We start from the raw sequence: 13829 nt of genomic DNA, 5'->3' as shown, positions 1-13829 counted from the left end.
CAAAGTAATAAAAGAAGTAATGTATTGAAATAATACAGTTTACTATTAAATACTAACAATAATCCCTACGACATTTAATTTTGTAATCAATAAAATTATTTTTTTAATCCGTTCATTTGAGAATTTTCCAAATGTCAGCTGGATTTGTCGACTGATGTGTATCTCTGTCTACGTTGTTGAATTTTCAATGTTATTTTGTTCATTTCTGTCTTAAACTGTGAACAATTTCTACTATTTACTTCAGTAAAGTTAACAATTATTCTTTTTATCTGTTTGCTTGTCCAGATTCCCTGAAGTGTAACGTTTATAACCAGGAGAGGAGATCCACTCTGGATGAGTTAGAACCTCTGCAGGTGAAACAAGAACAGGAAGAGCAAGAAGATCATCAGATAAAAGTGGCAGAGAAAGAAGTTTACTGCACTCAGGGTGAAGAACTGATTGCATTAAAACTGGAGACTGATACCTGCATGGTGGTTCCTGTTGATGAGCAAACATACCAAACTGAATCAGAACCAAACAGGAACCAAGACATGTTAAAAAAGCCTGATGAAACTGAGAACCAACATCAGGACAGAAGAAAACCTTTATCAGGTGTCATCTGTAAAAAACAATTGACTGCCAAATATGCTGTCAGTGATCATATCAGAATTCATAAGGGTGAAAAACCGTTTTCATGTGTGAACTGTGGAAAAAGTTTTAGTGAAAAACAGCATTTAACTCGGCACATGAGGATTCACACTGGTGAAAAGCCGTTTTCATGTGGGAACTGTGGAAAAAGTTTCAGTCATAAACAGAGTTTAACTCAGCACATGAGGATTCACACTGGTGAAAAGCCGTTTTCATGTGTGAACTGTGGAAAAGGTTTTAGTCATAAACTTTGTTTATCTCGGCACATGAGGATTCACACTGGTGAAAAGCCGTTTTCATGTGTGAACTGTGGAAAAAGTTTTAGTGGAAAACAGCATTTAACTCGGCACATGATGATTCACACTGGTGAAAAGCCGTTTTCATGTGTGAACTGTGGAAAAAGTTTTAGTCGAAAACAGCATTTAACTCGGCACATGATGATTCACACTGGTGAAAAGCCGTTTTCATGTGTGAACTGTGGAAGAAGTTTTACTGAAAAAAAGGCATTAACTCAACACATGATGATTCACACTGGTGAAAAGCCGTTTTCATGTGTGAACTGTGGAAAAAGCTTTAGTCATAAACTTTGTTTAACTCAGCACATGACGATTCACACTGGTGAAAAGCCGTTTTCATGTGTGAACTGTGGAAAAAGTTTTAGTCGTAAACAGCATTTAACTCAACACATGATGGTTCACACTGGTGAAAAGCCGTTTTCATGTGTGAACTGCGGAAAAAGTTTTAGTAAAAAAAAGGCATTAACTCAGCACATGATGATTCACACTGGCGAAAAGCCGTTTTCATGTGTGGACTGTGGAAAAAGTTTTAGTCAAATACAGGCATTAACTCAGCACATGAGGATTCACACTGGTGAAAAGCCGTTTTCATGTGTGAACTGTGGAAAAAGTTTTAGTCATAAACTGTGTTTAACTCGGCACATGAGGATTCACACTGGTGAAAAGCCGTTTTCATGTGTGAACTGTGGAAAAAGTTTTAGTCATAAACTTTGTTTAACTAGGCACATGAGGATTCACACTGGTGAAAAGCCGTTTTCATGTGTGAACTGTGGAAAAAATTTTAGTGGAAAACAGCATTTAACTCGGCACATGATGATTCACACTGGTGAAAAGCCGTTTTCATGTGTGAACTGTGGAAAAAGTTTTAGTCGAAAACAGCATTTAACTCGGCACATGATGATTCACACTGGTGAAAAGCCGTTTTCATGTGTGAACTGTGGAAGAAGTTTTACTGAAAAAAAGGGATTAACTCAACACATGATGATTCACACTGGTGAAAAGCCGTTTTCATGTGTGAACTGTGGAAAAAGTTTTAGTCATAAACTTTGTTTAACTCGGCACATGATGATTCACACTGGTGAAAAGCCGTTTTCATGTGTGAACTGTGGAAAAAGTTTTAGTCGTAAACAGCATTTAACTCAGCACATGATGATTCACACTGGTGAAAAGCCGTTTTCATGTGTGAACTGTGGAAAAAGTTTTAGTGGAAAAAAGGCATTAACTCAACACATGATGATTCACACTGTGTGAAAAGCCGTTTTCATGTGAGAACTGTGGAAAAAGTTTTAGTCATAAACTTTGTTTAACTCAGCACATGAGGATTCACACTGGTGAAAAGTCTTAAAAGTTCACTATTAATTTCATTGTAATAACATTTTAATTAAGTTGTTAAATGTGATATTTATTTGCACCAAGGATGTGTGTTTGTAGCAGTATGAAGCAGGCCGATTTGAGAAGCTAAATGCCTGAAGCCGCAGCTACACTGATAGCTTGACTAGACGAAAAATGCCAGTCAGAAAGAAAATGTTATCACCTTAGCAGGAGAATGGATCAAAGACTAGAAGTCCTGAGAAACTCTTGTTTTGTAGCCCAGAGAAACAAGAAACAAGAGAAAAGTTTTTATAACCTCAAGAAATTTACAGACAGGATCTTCAAGAGCTACGAAAATGTGCTTGGACGACAACAGCTGCATGGATGCAGGATGACAACATTGTTTGAGCAGAGACTTGTGACTGAAATCTGGTCTCCTTCTATGCAAATGATTTGTAAGCAACGCCTCAATGTAATAAATATTGAGTTGTATGAGAGCACGTTAGAACTGGCCTGGAGACGGAGATAGCAGACATCCTGAAGCTGGCTCTCCATTCAATTCTATTGCATTTAAAACTTCAACTGTATCTCTTTCGTCATATTGTGAAATGTTTGATAAATTTTTCTGTTGTAATCCAACAGTTTCCTGAGATTTCTTACTGTCGTTTTGTATTTTTTGCTTACAAATATATTCATGCCTTACATAAGTAATTATCTTGTTTGGATTAAAAACATTTAATCATTCTTTTTCAGCGGTTTCATTTATGCATTATAACAAGTAATCGTCTCACAAAGTTTCAATGTTCCAGAATCTTATTGTAGCATTCATATTAATATTATAATATTGTGCTTTTAATGCTTCTTGGGATTTATTTGAACATTGTTCTGCAAAAGCAGTGAAAAGGTCAACTGCCATTCTCAGTGCTCTTGTGGTCCATTGTGACTAATTTCATGCATTAACAGAGTTTGACTGGACATGGACTCCCTTCCAGAACATTCTCACAAGATTGGACTTGGGGAATTGATTTGTATTATTCTATTCTGTATAGACAAAGTGTGAGGGATGGATGATGTTTATCTTAATACACTAATTATCAAAAATACAATGTGCTGTTATGCACTGACTTTACATTTTCTTTGATGATTAGATAAAATAATCCATTTTAAAACTTTATGAAATCACTCATTGATTGTTCATGATTTTTTAAAAGTTTGGTTGATTATTATTGTCTTCAATAATTCTCTGTGTGTCTTTTGTCTTAGTTGTATTTTTTGTTTTTCTGCTCTTTTCTATTACGAGGAAAACATTTCACGTTCTGCCACGAGAAGTGGCACTGAGAAAAATCTGTAGTTGTGATGATCGTAGGATCCACAAGGTGGCAGTAATGCAATGACATGAATGCAGTTAGTCATAAAACCCCAAAGAAGAAGAAGACAAAGAGCAAAAGAGATGAAATGAGGTTATGGCTGTTCATAACAGAATTATTTAAATCTGAAGACAAAGGTATAGTTTGGAGAGGAAGCAAGAAGATTTGGAAAATTAGGTGGGATATAAATAAATGGAAGGCATTTATATACAATTGATGTAGTAATGGTTAGAGGAATAAACAAGGGAGGAGATAATTATGAATAGAATAAGAACCAGTCAGTTTTTTTAAATGGAACTCTTTTTAAGATGGGGAAACATCTTACTGGTTTTGAAGTTGGTGTGATTCTATGGAACATGTTTTTATTAGGTATAGAAAATATGTAAATCAAAGATACGAGAATTTGAGACACAGATATGAGGATCCAATAGGTGGCAGTAGTACAAGAGCAATGGATGAAAACTGCCGTTACAATGTAAAGGAGAAGAAGAAGAAAAAGTAGAAGAAGAAGAAGAAGAAGAAGAAGAAGAAGAAGAAGAAGAAGAAGAAGAAGAAGAAGAAGAAGAAAGAAGAAGAAGACAAAGAGGACAGCACATGGTCTGTTTTGTTGAATGTTTGAGTGTTTCTCGAATAAATATCTCCAGTCCAGCTTAAACCAGTTAATCAGCGAGCAGTGAACTGCAGAAACATTGACAGAGTTTAAAGAAATCATCGTCCAGTCGGAGGAAGAGATGGATGATCAGCGCAGACTGCTTGATTTCTCCCGGACTCCCCAGATCATCTTACACCGAATAGGTAGGAAACAGCAGCGTTTGGATGCAGGTTAAGGTCTAAATGTCTAGTGTTACTTCACTATTGTATCCCACTTTATGTTGGATAATTACATAAAATTCTTATGAAATATATTTTCAGATGTGTTTATGTGATAAAATTCAGTTCAAGGGTTAATACTTTTGAAGCCACGGGAGAATCAATGCAGTGAAGATGTGGCGCACCTAAAACTGCCACCCCATTATTTTATTTTGGTTGTATTAATATTTATTAAATAATTTTAAAATATTTTAATGTATGACTTATTCGATTTATTCCAAAAATGAACAAGTTATATTTTGTTTGTTTCGGAGCAGCAGTGGCGAAGCGGAACTTTTGTTTGGGGGACGTTGCTCCCGGGTTGGTTTTAAAGTGGAGTTCCGGTTTTTTTTTTTGTTTTGTTTTGTTTGGGTGACTTCTCTCTTAAATGATGGAAGTTTTTTATTTACTTCAATGAAGTGAATTCCTAATTTTCTCTGTTTTCTTCTCCAGATCACCTACAACATGACGTTTATGAGGATGAGCTAAGTCAGCAGGAGAGGAGATCCACTCTGGACCAGGTGGAGTTAGAACCTCTGCAGGTGAAACAAGAACAGGAAGAGCCAGAAAATCATCAGATAAAAGGAGAACCGAAGGATCTAGAACACCTGCAGATAAAAGTGGAAGAGAAAGAAGTTTACTACATTCAGGGTGAAGAGCTGATTCAATTAAAAGAGACTGATACCTGCATGGTGGTTCCTGTTGATGAGCAAACATACCAAACTGAATCAGAACCAAACAGGAACCAAGACATGTTAAAAAAGCCTGATGAAACTGAGAACCAACATCAGGACAGAAGAAAACCTTTCTCATGTATCATTTGTAAAAAGCGTTTTGCCTTCAGATCTGCTTTTGAGGCTCACATGAAAACTCATACTGGTAAAAAGCCATTTTTATGTCTGACTTGTGGAAAACGTTTTTGTCAAAAAGAGGTTTTAACTCGACACATGACGATTCACACAGGAAAATGCCGTTTTTGTGTGTGATCTGTGGTAAATATTTTGTCAAAAAAGGCTTTTAACTGGTCACATGAGGTGTCATACAGATGAAAAGTCTTTCATGTGTGTGATCTGCGAAAAGCAATTTTCTTTCAAATCTGCTTTCGATGCTCACAAGAGAACTCATAGGAAGGAAAAGCCTTTTTCATGTGCTACCTGTGGAAAGTGTTTTGCTTTCAAATCTGCTTTTGATGCTCATAGAACTCACACTGTGGAGAACCCCCTTTTAATGCGTCACTTGTGGGAAATGTTTCAGTCAAAAACATGTTCTACTTAATCATATTGTAATTCACACAAATACGAGGCCTTTTTGGTGTCTTATTTGTGGAAAAGGTTTGAGTAAAAAATTTTATTTAACTGTCCACATGAGAAATCACTCGGGTAGTTATTAATTTAGAGCGCAAAAAAAAAAGAAATTCTAATAAAAAAGCCTAATTTGTCATTTTATTCCTGACCATAACATGGTTGTCATGGGTGACATGAATGCAGACATCTCAGATAAAAACTCAGTTTGCTAAACACCTGATTCATTTTTTTTTTAACAAATTCTAATCTAGTATTGTCAAGTAAAGAGCGTCTGCCAGCTGCTAGCTACATTTATGTAAATGAAGCCTGGCATACTGTGTCTTGGTTGGACCATTGTATGACTACAGCAGATGCTCATCTTGCTATGCTATACCTAAATATCTTATGCAATATGTCCACTGTTGACCACATCCCCTTCGAGGTGTCAACTAAATGTGAACAGTAATCAAATAGCTCATTACTATGCCCAAACTGATCAATTGTTATGTACCATTAAAATACCAAGAGAGGCAGTTACTTGTTCAGACGGTAACTGCTCTATTATTGGACACAGAGCCAATATAACTGGATTATATTCTAATATAATTGAAGCTACTGGGAGCTGGCCTGCCTTATGATAAAAGTAATATAAAGATTCAAAACAGACCAGGCTGCAACACCTATGTGTCTAAATACCACAGTGAAGCTACTACTTCTTGGGCTCTAGCAGGTAAACCTAGGCAGGGCCCTTTATTTGAACATAAAAAGCGGTCTAATGCAAAATACAAATATGCACTATGGTTCATTATCCAGAATAAGAAAACCATGAGGGCTGACTGCGTGGCAAAAAAGCTTATAGGTAAGGATACAAAAGCCTTTTGGAAAGAGGTTAAAACCATCAACAACAGTAAATCCTCTCTCCCTTGCACTGTCAATGGCGCTTCTGGGACGAATATGATTGTTGATTTTTGGCAACGTCACTACAGAAAATTATTTTCCTGTGTATACAGTGAACCCTTTCAAGTTGACAAGGTTAGTACTGTAGAAATGATCAAAACACACGAGGTCTATCAAGCAATTAAGGAACTGTCTGTAAATAAATCTGAAGGAATGGAGTTCAAGGGTCGCCCCTCTTCTTGCCTTGTGTTTCACTGATTTTATTATTCCTGTTTTTATTCCTGATAGCTTGATGAATGTACTTCTACTTCCGGTGATTTAAAAAAAAAAGCTGGTAAAATAGGCAGCTCTGATAACTATAACCTAGTACACACTCTGAAGTCTTTGAACTTATTCTTTTGCCAAAATTTGCAGATTGTTATGTCTGTAGACAATCAATTTGGGTTCAAGTCCAACCTGATACATGAGAATTACTGGATAATTATAACAGTAAAAACTCTACAGTTTTTCTGTGTTTTTAGACGCCACTAAGGCTTTGATCGTGTAAATCAGAAAAAACTAATTTTAAAATTGTGCAACGCTGTTGTGGGCAAATATATAGTAAGATGTCTGTCCTATTGGTGTGCTAATCAAACTATGCAGGTCAAATGGGACAAGTGTATGTCTGCATCCTTTCGTCTGAGATAAGGAAGCATTTTATTTCCTATGTTGTTTAATTTTCATGTGAATGATCTCTCTAATCTCCTGAACCTGTGTAGAACTGGCTGCATGGATGGTGAAACTATTATTAATCATTTAATGTATGCTGATGACCGAGACGTTTTTAGTCCCAGTTCAGCTGGTCTTCAGAAACTGCATCATGTTGGTAACCTACATGATAAATTCAATCCATCAAAAAGTATCTTGATCTGTTGCACTAAGGAGGAAAAAAATAGGGCATTTCCAAATTTCAAGCTGTCTGGGACTCTATTGAATTTCTCTAATGAAGTAAAATATCTTGGTCATGTGTCGACAGACTGTCTGTGATTTACCGTCAGGTCCGAATGTCATCTGCTCAGGCAAATATCCTTGTTTAGATCATATTGTACATCACTGTATACTGCACATTTGTGGTGCAACGTTCAAAGAGCCAGTCTTCAAAGATTGAAGGTGGCTGACAATGACTTTTGTTAAATAAGCCCAGATGGACCAGTGCCAGTGAACTGTTTGTATCCGCTCGCGTCAGCATTTTGATGGCTGTTTAAGAAAGCTTATGTTTAATTTTATTTGTCATATAAACGAGTCTAATAATAGCATTATCCTACTGTTGATGAAATATATTGCAGTAAAATATATTGCAGTAAAATACTCATCTGTACTCTGGAGACATTGGTATGACTGCCTCCTGAAACGCTAGTAGCCGTTATTTTATGTATTTTTTCTACTTTTATCAATTTGTTTTTTCTTCTTCTTTTTTTTATGTAATTTGGACTTTGAGTCTGTAATAAAATCTATCTAAATCTATCTATAGTCTTCAACTTATTGAGTAAAATTTGCTAAGTGGCTTGACTTAGATAGGTTGGCTAAGGAGGCTATTAAACAAGAAGTTATTGATATGCCAGTAAAATGATTTAAATCTGAAGACAAAGGTATAGTTTGGAGAGGAAGCAAGAAGATTTGGAAAATTACGTGGGATAATGAAATAAATGGAAGGCATTTATATACAATTGATGTAGTAATGGTTAGAGGAATAAACAGGAGGGAGGAGATAATTATGAATAGAATAAGAACCAGTCAGTTTTTTTTAAATGGAACTCTTTTTAAGATGGGGAAACATCTTACTGGTTTATGTAGTTGGTGTGATTTTATGGAACATGTTTTTATTAGTTGTAGAAAATATGTAAATCAAAGATATGAGAATTTGAGACATAGATATGAGGATCCAATAGGTGGCAGTAGTACAAGAGCAATGGATGCAAACTGCCGTTACAATGTAAAGGAGATGAAGAAGAAAAAGGAGAAGAAGAAGAAGAAGAAGTAGAAGAAGACAAAGAGGACAGCACGTGGTCTGTTTTGTTGAATGTTTGAGTGTTTCTCTAATAAATATCTCCAGTCCAGCTTAAACCAGTTAATTAGCGAGCAGTGAACTGCAGAAACATTGACAGAGTTTAAAGAAATCATCGTCCAGTCGGAGGAAGAGATGGATGATCAGCGCAGACTGCTTGATTTCTCCCGGACTCCCCAGATCATCTTACACCGAATAGGTAGGAAACAGCAGCGTTTGGATGCAGGTTAAGGTCTAAATGTCTGCACCTTTCTGCATGAGGATCATTTTAGTAAACGCTCTTTTCCCGGATAAATGTTTTGTTAGCAGGTAAATGAACGCAGACATCACAATGAGAATGGCTGATTTATGGAGAGAAAATGGAGTTTCTCACAATCTGAGCTTTGTGCTGCGTCAGTGTTTCGTTGTGTAGTGGAAGTAGTGTCAGTAGTCAGTTAAAACGTTGTAGCTCTGGAAGAAGGGACTTTGTAACGGCAGCCCCAAAACAAATACACACATCATGTGCAAATAAAGTTGCCGAAAGTGAAGAAGAGTCTGTTTCGTGAGTGCAACACTATTTGTGTGTTTGGTTTCCATCCATCCGTCTTCTAACTCGCTTATCGCGAGAGTTGCTGATGCATCTCCAGCAGTTGCATATTTAGGTTTATATTGTACATATTTCATACTTTAGTTGCACTTTTACAACTGGATTTTCTTTCATTGTACATGTGTAAATCCAAATGAATTCAAAGTCTTTCTATCTTGTTATTAGAGGATGATCAGGGTCTCTGCTCCAACTCTTTATTTCTAACGGGTCGATTTGTCTAATTTAGATATTTTTCCATGTAGCGTTTTTTTGGGCTTCTGGGAGAAGCTTTTCACAATATAGCCCACTTTGTTTCAAACTGCTTTTCAGCATTATGGAAGAGGAGGATACAGCGGAAACGCGATAAAACCATCAGAAAATGTTTGTATGTTGCCATACAAGATGGCGCCCAGCGAAGTAAACGTCACACACAGTGACGTCACTTCCAAGCCTCCGGACTTTCAGCAAATGGACCCACAGTTCTTCCAGTCTAACTTAGAAAAGCAAAATAATAAAGGAACAAAAACTAAACAACTATTAACCTACAAATAAATTCATGTTTATAACTCAACCCCAAAAATTTAAAGTGTACAAAAATTACATTTAAATATTATTCAAAGTAATAAAAAAATAATATATTGAAATAATACAGTTTACTATTAAATACTAACAATAATCCCTACAACGTTTAATTTTGTAATAAATAAAATATATATTTTTTATCAGTTCATTTGAGAATTCTCCAAATGTCAGCTGGATTTGTCAACTGATGTGTATCTCTGTCTACGCTGTTGAATTTTCAATGTTATTTTGTTGATTTCTGTCTAAAACTGTGAACAATTTCTCCTATTTACTTCAGTAAAGTTAACAATTTCTCTCTTCTCTGTTTCCTTGTCCAGATTCTCTGAAGTGTAACATTTATAACCAGGAGAGGAGATCCACTCTGGACCAGGAGGAGTTAGAACCTCTGCAGGTGAAACAAGAACAGGAAGAGCCAGAAGATCATCAGATAAAAGAAGAACAGAAGGATCTAGAACACCTGCAGATAAAAGTGGAAGAGAAAGAAGTTTACTGCAGTCAGGGTGAAGAGCTGATTGAATTAAAACAGGAGACTGATACCTGCATGGTGGTTCCTGTTGATGAGCAAACATACCAAACTGAATCAGAACCAAACAGAAACCAAGACATGTTAGAAAAGCCTGATGAAACTGAGAACCAACATCAGGACAGAAGAAAACCTTTATCAGGTGTCATCTGTAAAAAACAATTGATTGTCAAATATGCTGTCAGTGATCATATCAGAATTCATGAGGGTGAAAAGCCGTTTTCATGTGTGAACTGTGGAAAAAGTTTTAGACATAAACAGAATTTAACTAAGCACATGAGGATTCACACTGGTGAAAAGCCGTTTTCATGTGGGAACTGTGGAAAAAGTTTCGGTCGAAAAGAGTATTTAACTCAGCACATGAGGATTCACTCTTGTGAAAAGCCGTTTCATGTGGGAACTGTGGAAAAAGTTTTAGACATAAATATAGTTTAACTCAGCACATGAGGATTCACACTGGTGAAAAGCCGTTTTCATGTGTGAACTGTGGAAAAAGTTTTAGTGAAAAAACGGCATTAACTCAGCACATGAGGATTCACACTGGTGAAAAGCCGTTTTCATGTGGGAACTGTGGAAAAAGTTTCGGTCGAAAAGAGTATTTAACTCAGCACATCAGGATTCACTCTGGTGAAAAGCCGTTTTTATGTGTGAACTGTGGAAAAAGTTTTAGTGAAAAACAGAATTTAACTAAGCACATGAGGATTCACACTGGTGAAAAGCCGTTTTCATGTGTGAACTGTGGAAAAAGATTTAGACATAAATATAGTTTAACTCTGCACATGAGGATTCACACTGGTGAAAAGCCGTTTTCATGTGTGAACTGTGGAAAAAGTTTTAGTGAAAAACAGAATTTAACTAAGCACATGAGGATTCACACTGGTGAAAAGCCGTTTTCATGTGTGAACTGTGGAAAAAGTTTTAGTCAAAAACAGGATTTAACTCAGCACATGATGATTCACTCTGGTGAAAAGCCGTTTTCATGTGTGAACTGTGGAAAAAGTTTTAGTCTAAAACAGAAATTAACTCGGCACATGATGATTCACTCTGGTGAAAAGCCGTTTTCATGTGTGAACTGTGGAAAAAGTTTTAGTCTAAAACAGAAATTAACTCGGCACATGATGATTCACTCTGGTGAAAAGCCGTTTTCATGTGTGAACTGTGGAAAAAGTTTTAGTCAAAAACAGAATTTAAGTCGGCACATGAGGATTCACACTGGTGAAAAGCCATTTTCATGTGTGAACTGTGGAAAAAGTTTTAGACATGAACAGCATTTAACTCAGCACATGAGGATTCACACTGGTGAAAAGCCGTTTTCATGTGTGAACTGTGGAAAAAGTTTTAGTCAAAAACAGGATTTAACTCGGCACATGATGATTCACACTGGTGAAAAGCCATTTTCATGTGGGAACTGTGGAAAAAGTTTTAGACATAAACTGGATTTAACTCGGCACATGAGGATTCACACTGGTGAAAAGCCGTTTTCATGTGTGAACTGTGGAAAAAGTTTTAGTCGTAAACAGCATTTAACTAAGCACATGATGATTCACACTGGTGAAAAGCCATTTTCATGTGTGAACTGTGGAAAAAGTTTTAGTGAAAAATGGGCATTAACTCAGCACATGATGATTCACTCTGGTGAAAAGATATTTTCATGTGGGAACTGTGGAAAAAGTTTTAGTGAAAAACGGGCATTAACTCAGCACATGAGGATTCACACTGGTGAAAAGCTGTAAAATTATTTTCTGTACATGTCCTATGTTGAGGTTCACTATAGATTTGATTTTGTTAAAAACTAGAATGAAAGACTGGAGGGGTTTCATGTCTATAAAGCTGAAAATTTTAGTATTTAAATGTGATCATATGGACGTTGTGCAACCATCCAACAATAATGATAAACTGTATGTTATTGTACTTATATACTGTTTATATCAGACTGTATTTGTGTTTGTACAACGTGAAGAGCAAAAGCTCAGCTCAGAGCCCTGAGGAGAGCCAGTACTGATGCTGATAGATGAAGAGACATTGTGGTCCATTGTGACTAATTTCATGCATTAACAGAGTTTGACTGGACATGGACTCCCTTCCAGAATATTCTCACAAGATTGGACTTGAGGGATTGATTTGTATTATTCTATTATGTATAGAGAAAGTGTGAGGGATGGATGTTGTTTATCTCAATACACTTATAATCAAAAATACAATGTGCTGTCATGCACTGACTTTACATTTTCTTTGATGATTAGATAAAAAATCCATTTAAAAACTTTATGAAATCACTCATTGATAGTTCTTGATTTTTTTAAAGTTTGGTTGATTATTGTTGTCTTCAGTAATTCTGTGTGTCTTTTGTCTTAGTTGTATCTCTATTTTTTCTGCTCTCTTATATTACGAGGAAAACATTTCACGTTCTGCAACGAGAACTGGCACTGAGAAAAATCTGTAGATGTGATGATCGTAGGATCCACAAGGTGGCAGTAATGCAATGACATGAATGCAGTTAGTCATAAAACCCCAAAGAAGAAGAAGACAGCAAAAGAGATGAAACGAGGTTATGGCTGTTCATAACAGAATTATTTAAATCTGAAGACAAAGGTATAGTTTGGAGAGGAAGCAAGAAGATTTGGAAAATTAGGTGGGATATAAATAAATGGAAGGCATTTATATACAATTGATGTAGTAATGGTTAGTGGAATAAACAAGGGAGGAGATAATTATGAATAGAATAAGAACCAGTCAGTTTTTTAAATTGAACTCTTTTTAAGATGGGGAAACATCTTACTGGTTTATGAAGTTGGTGTGATTCTATGGAACATGTTTTTATTAGGTATAGAAAATATGTAAATCAAAGATTTGAGAATTTGAGACATAGATATGAGGATCCAATAGGTGGCAGTAGTACAAGAGCAATGGATGCAAACTGCCGTTACAATGTATAGGAAGAAAAAAGTAGTAGTAATAGTAGAAGAAGAAGAAGAAGAAGAAGAAGAAAAAGTAGTAGAAGAAGAAGACAGTGAGGACGGCACGTGGTCTGTTTTGTTGAATGTTTGAGTGTTTCTCTAATAAATATCTCCAGTCCAGCTTAAACCAGTTAATCAGCGAGCAGTGAACTGCAGAAACATTGACAGAGTTTAAAGAAATCATCGTCCAGTCGGAGGAAGAGATGGGATCAGCGCAGACTGCTTGATTTCTCCCGGACTCCCCGAATAGGCACTATATGAGAAATTTGTAGTTGTGATGATCGTAGGATCCACATGGTGGCGGTAATGCGATGACATGAATGCAGTTAATCATAAAATCCCAAAGAAGAAGACAAAAAAAAAAACTGCAGCAGAAGAAAACAAAAGAGATGAAATGAGGTTATGGCTGTTCATAACAGAATACGTGAACAAAATAAAAATGTAATATAATTTTGGATTCCTGCTCATGTGGGTATTTTGGGTAACGAAAGAGCAGATAGGTTGGCTGAGGAGGCTGTTAAACAAGAA

General features: G+C 36.2%; 2 protein-coding genes across 2 annotated transcripts; both read left to right on the top strand.

Moving 5' to 3' along the window:
• Nucleotides 1-632: 632 nt before the first annotated feature.
• Nucleotides 633-5817, top strand: LOC129355917 (gastrula zinc finger protein XlCGF57.1-like; the record flags this gene model as incomplete). The annotated part of the gene is made up of 2 exons (XM_055025562.1): nt 633-1963; nt 5542-5817. Coding segments are annotated over 2 exons (1515 nt in total), but the record flags the coding sequence as incomplete, so codon positions are not given.
• A 4999-nt stretch (nt 5818-10816) lies between these two features.
• LOC129355913 (gastrula zinc finger protein XlCGF8.2DB-like) lies at nt 10817-12257 on the top strand. The gene is made up of 2 exons (XM_055025559.1): nt 10817-11327; nt 11400-12257. The coding sequence occupies exons 1-2, from the start codon at nt 10872-10874 to the stop codon at nt 12075-12077; spliced, it is 1134 nt and encodes a 377-aa protein (XP_054881534.1). The 5' UTR covers nt 10817-10871; the 3' UTR covers nt 12078-12257.
• Nucleotides 12258-13829: the final 1572 nt, after the last annotated feature.

The sequence above is a fragment of the Poeciliopsis prolifica genome, unplaced genomic scaffold (assembly GCF_027474105.1).
Source record: "Poeciliopsis prolifica strain line A6 unplaced genomic scaffold, Auburn_PproV2 SCAFFOLD150, whole genome shotgun sequence".
Taxonomy (NCBI): domain Eukaryota; kingdom Metazoa; phylum Chordata; class Actinopteri; order Cyprinodontiformes; family Poeciliidae; genus Poeciliopsis; species Poeciliopsis prolifica.
The sequence above is the reverse complement of the archived record's forward strand: the minus strand, read 5'-3'. Positions and strand labels throughout refer to the sequence as shown.

Coding starts and splice junctions, on each gene's coding strand:
- LOC129355913 (XM_055025559.1), top strand. CDS start 10,872: ATGAGGATTCACACTGGTGAAAAGCCGTTTTCATGTGGGAACTGTGGA. Junction 11,328..11,399: donor GTGAAAAGCCGTTTTCATGT/GTGAACTGTGGA, acceptor TCTGGTGAAAAG/CCGTTTTCATGTGTGAACTG.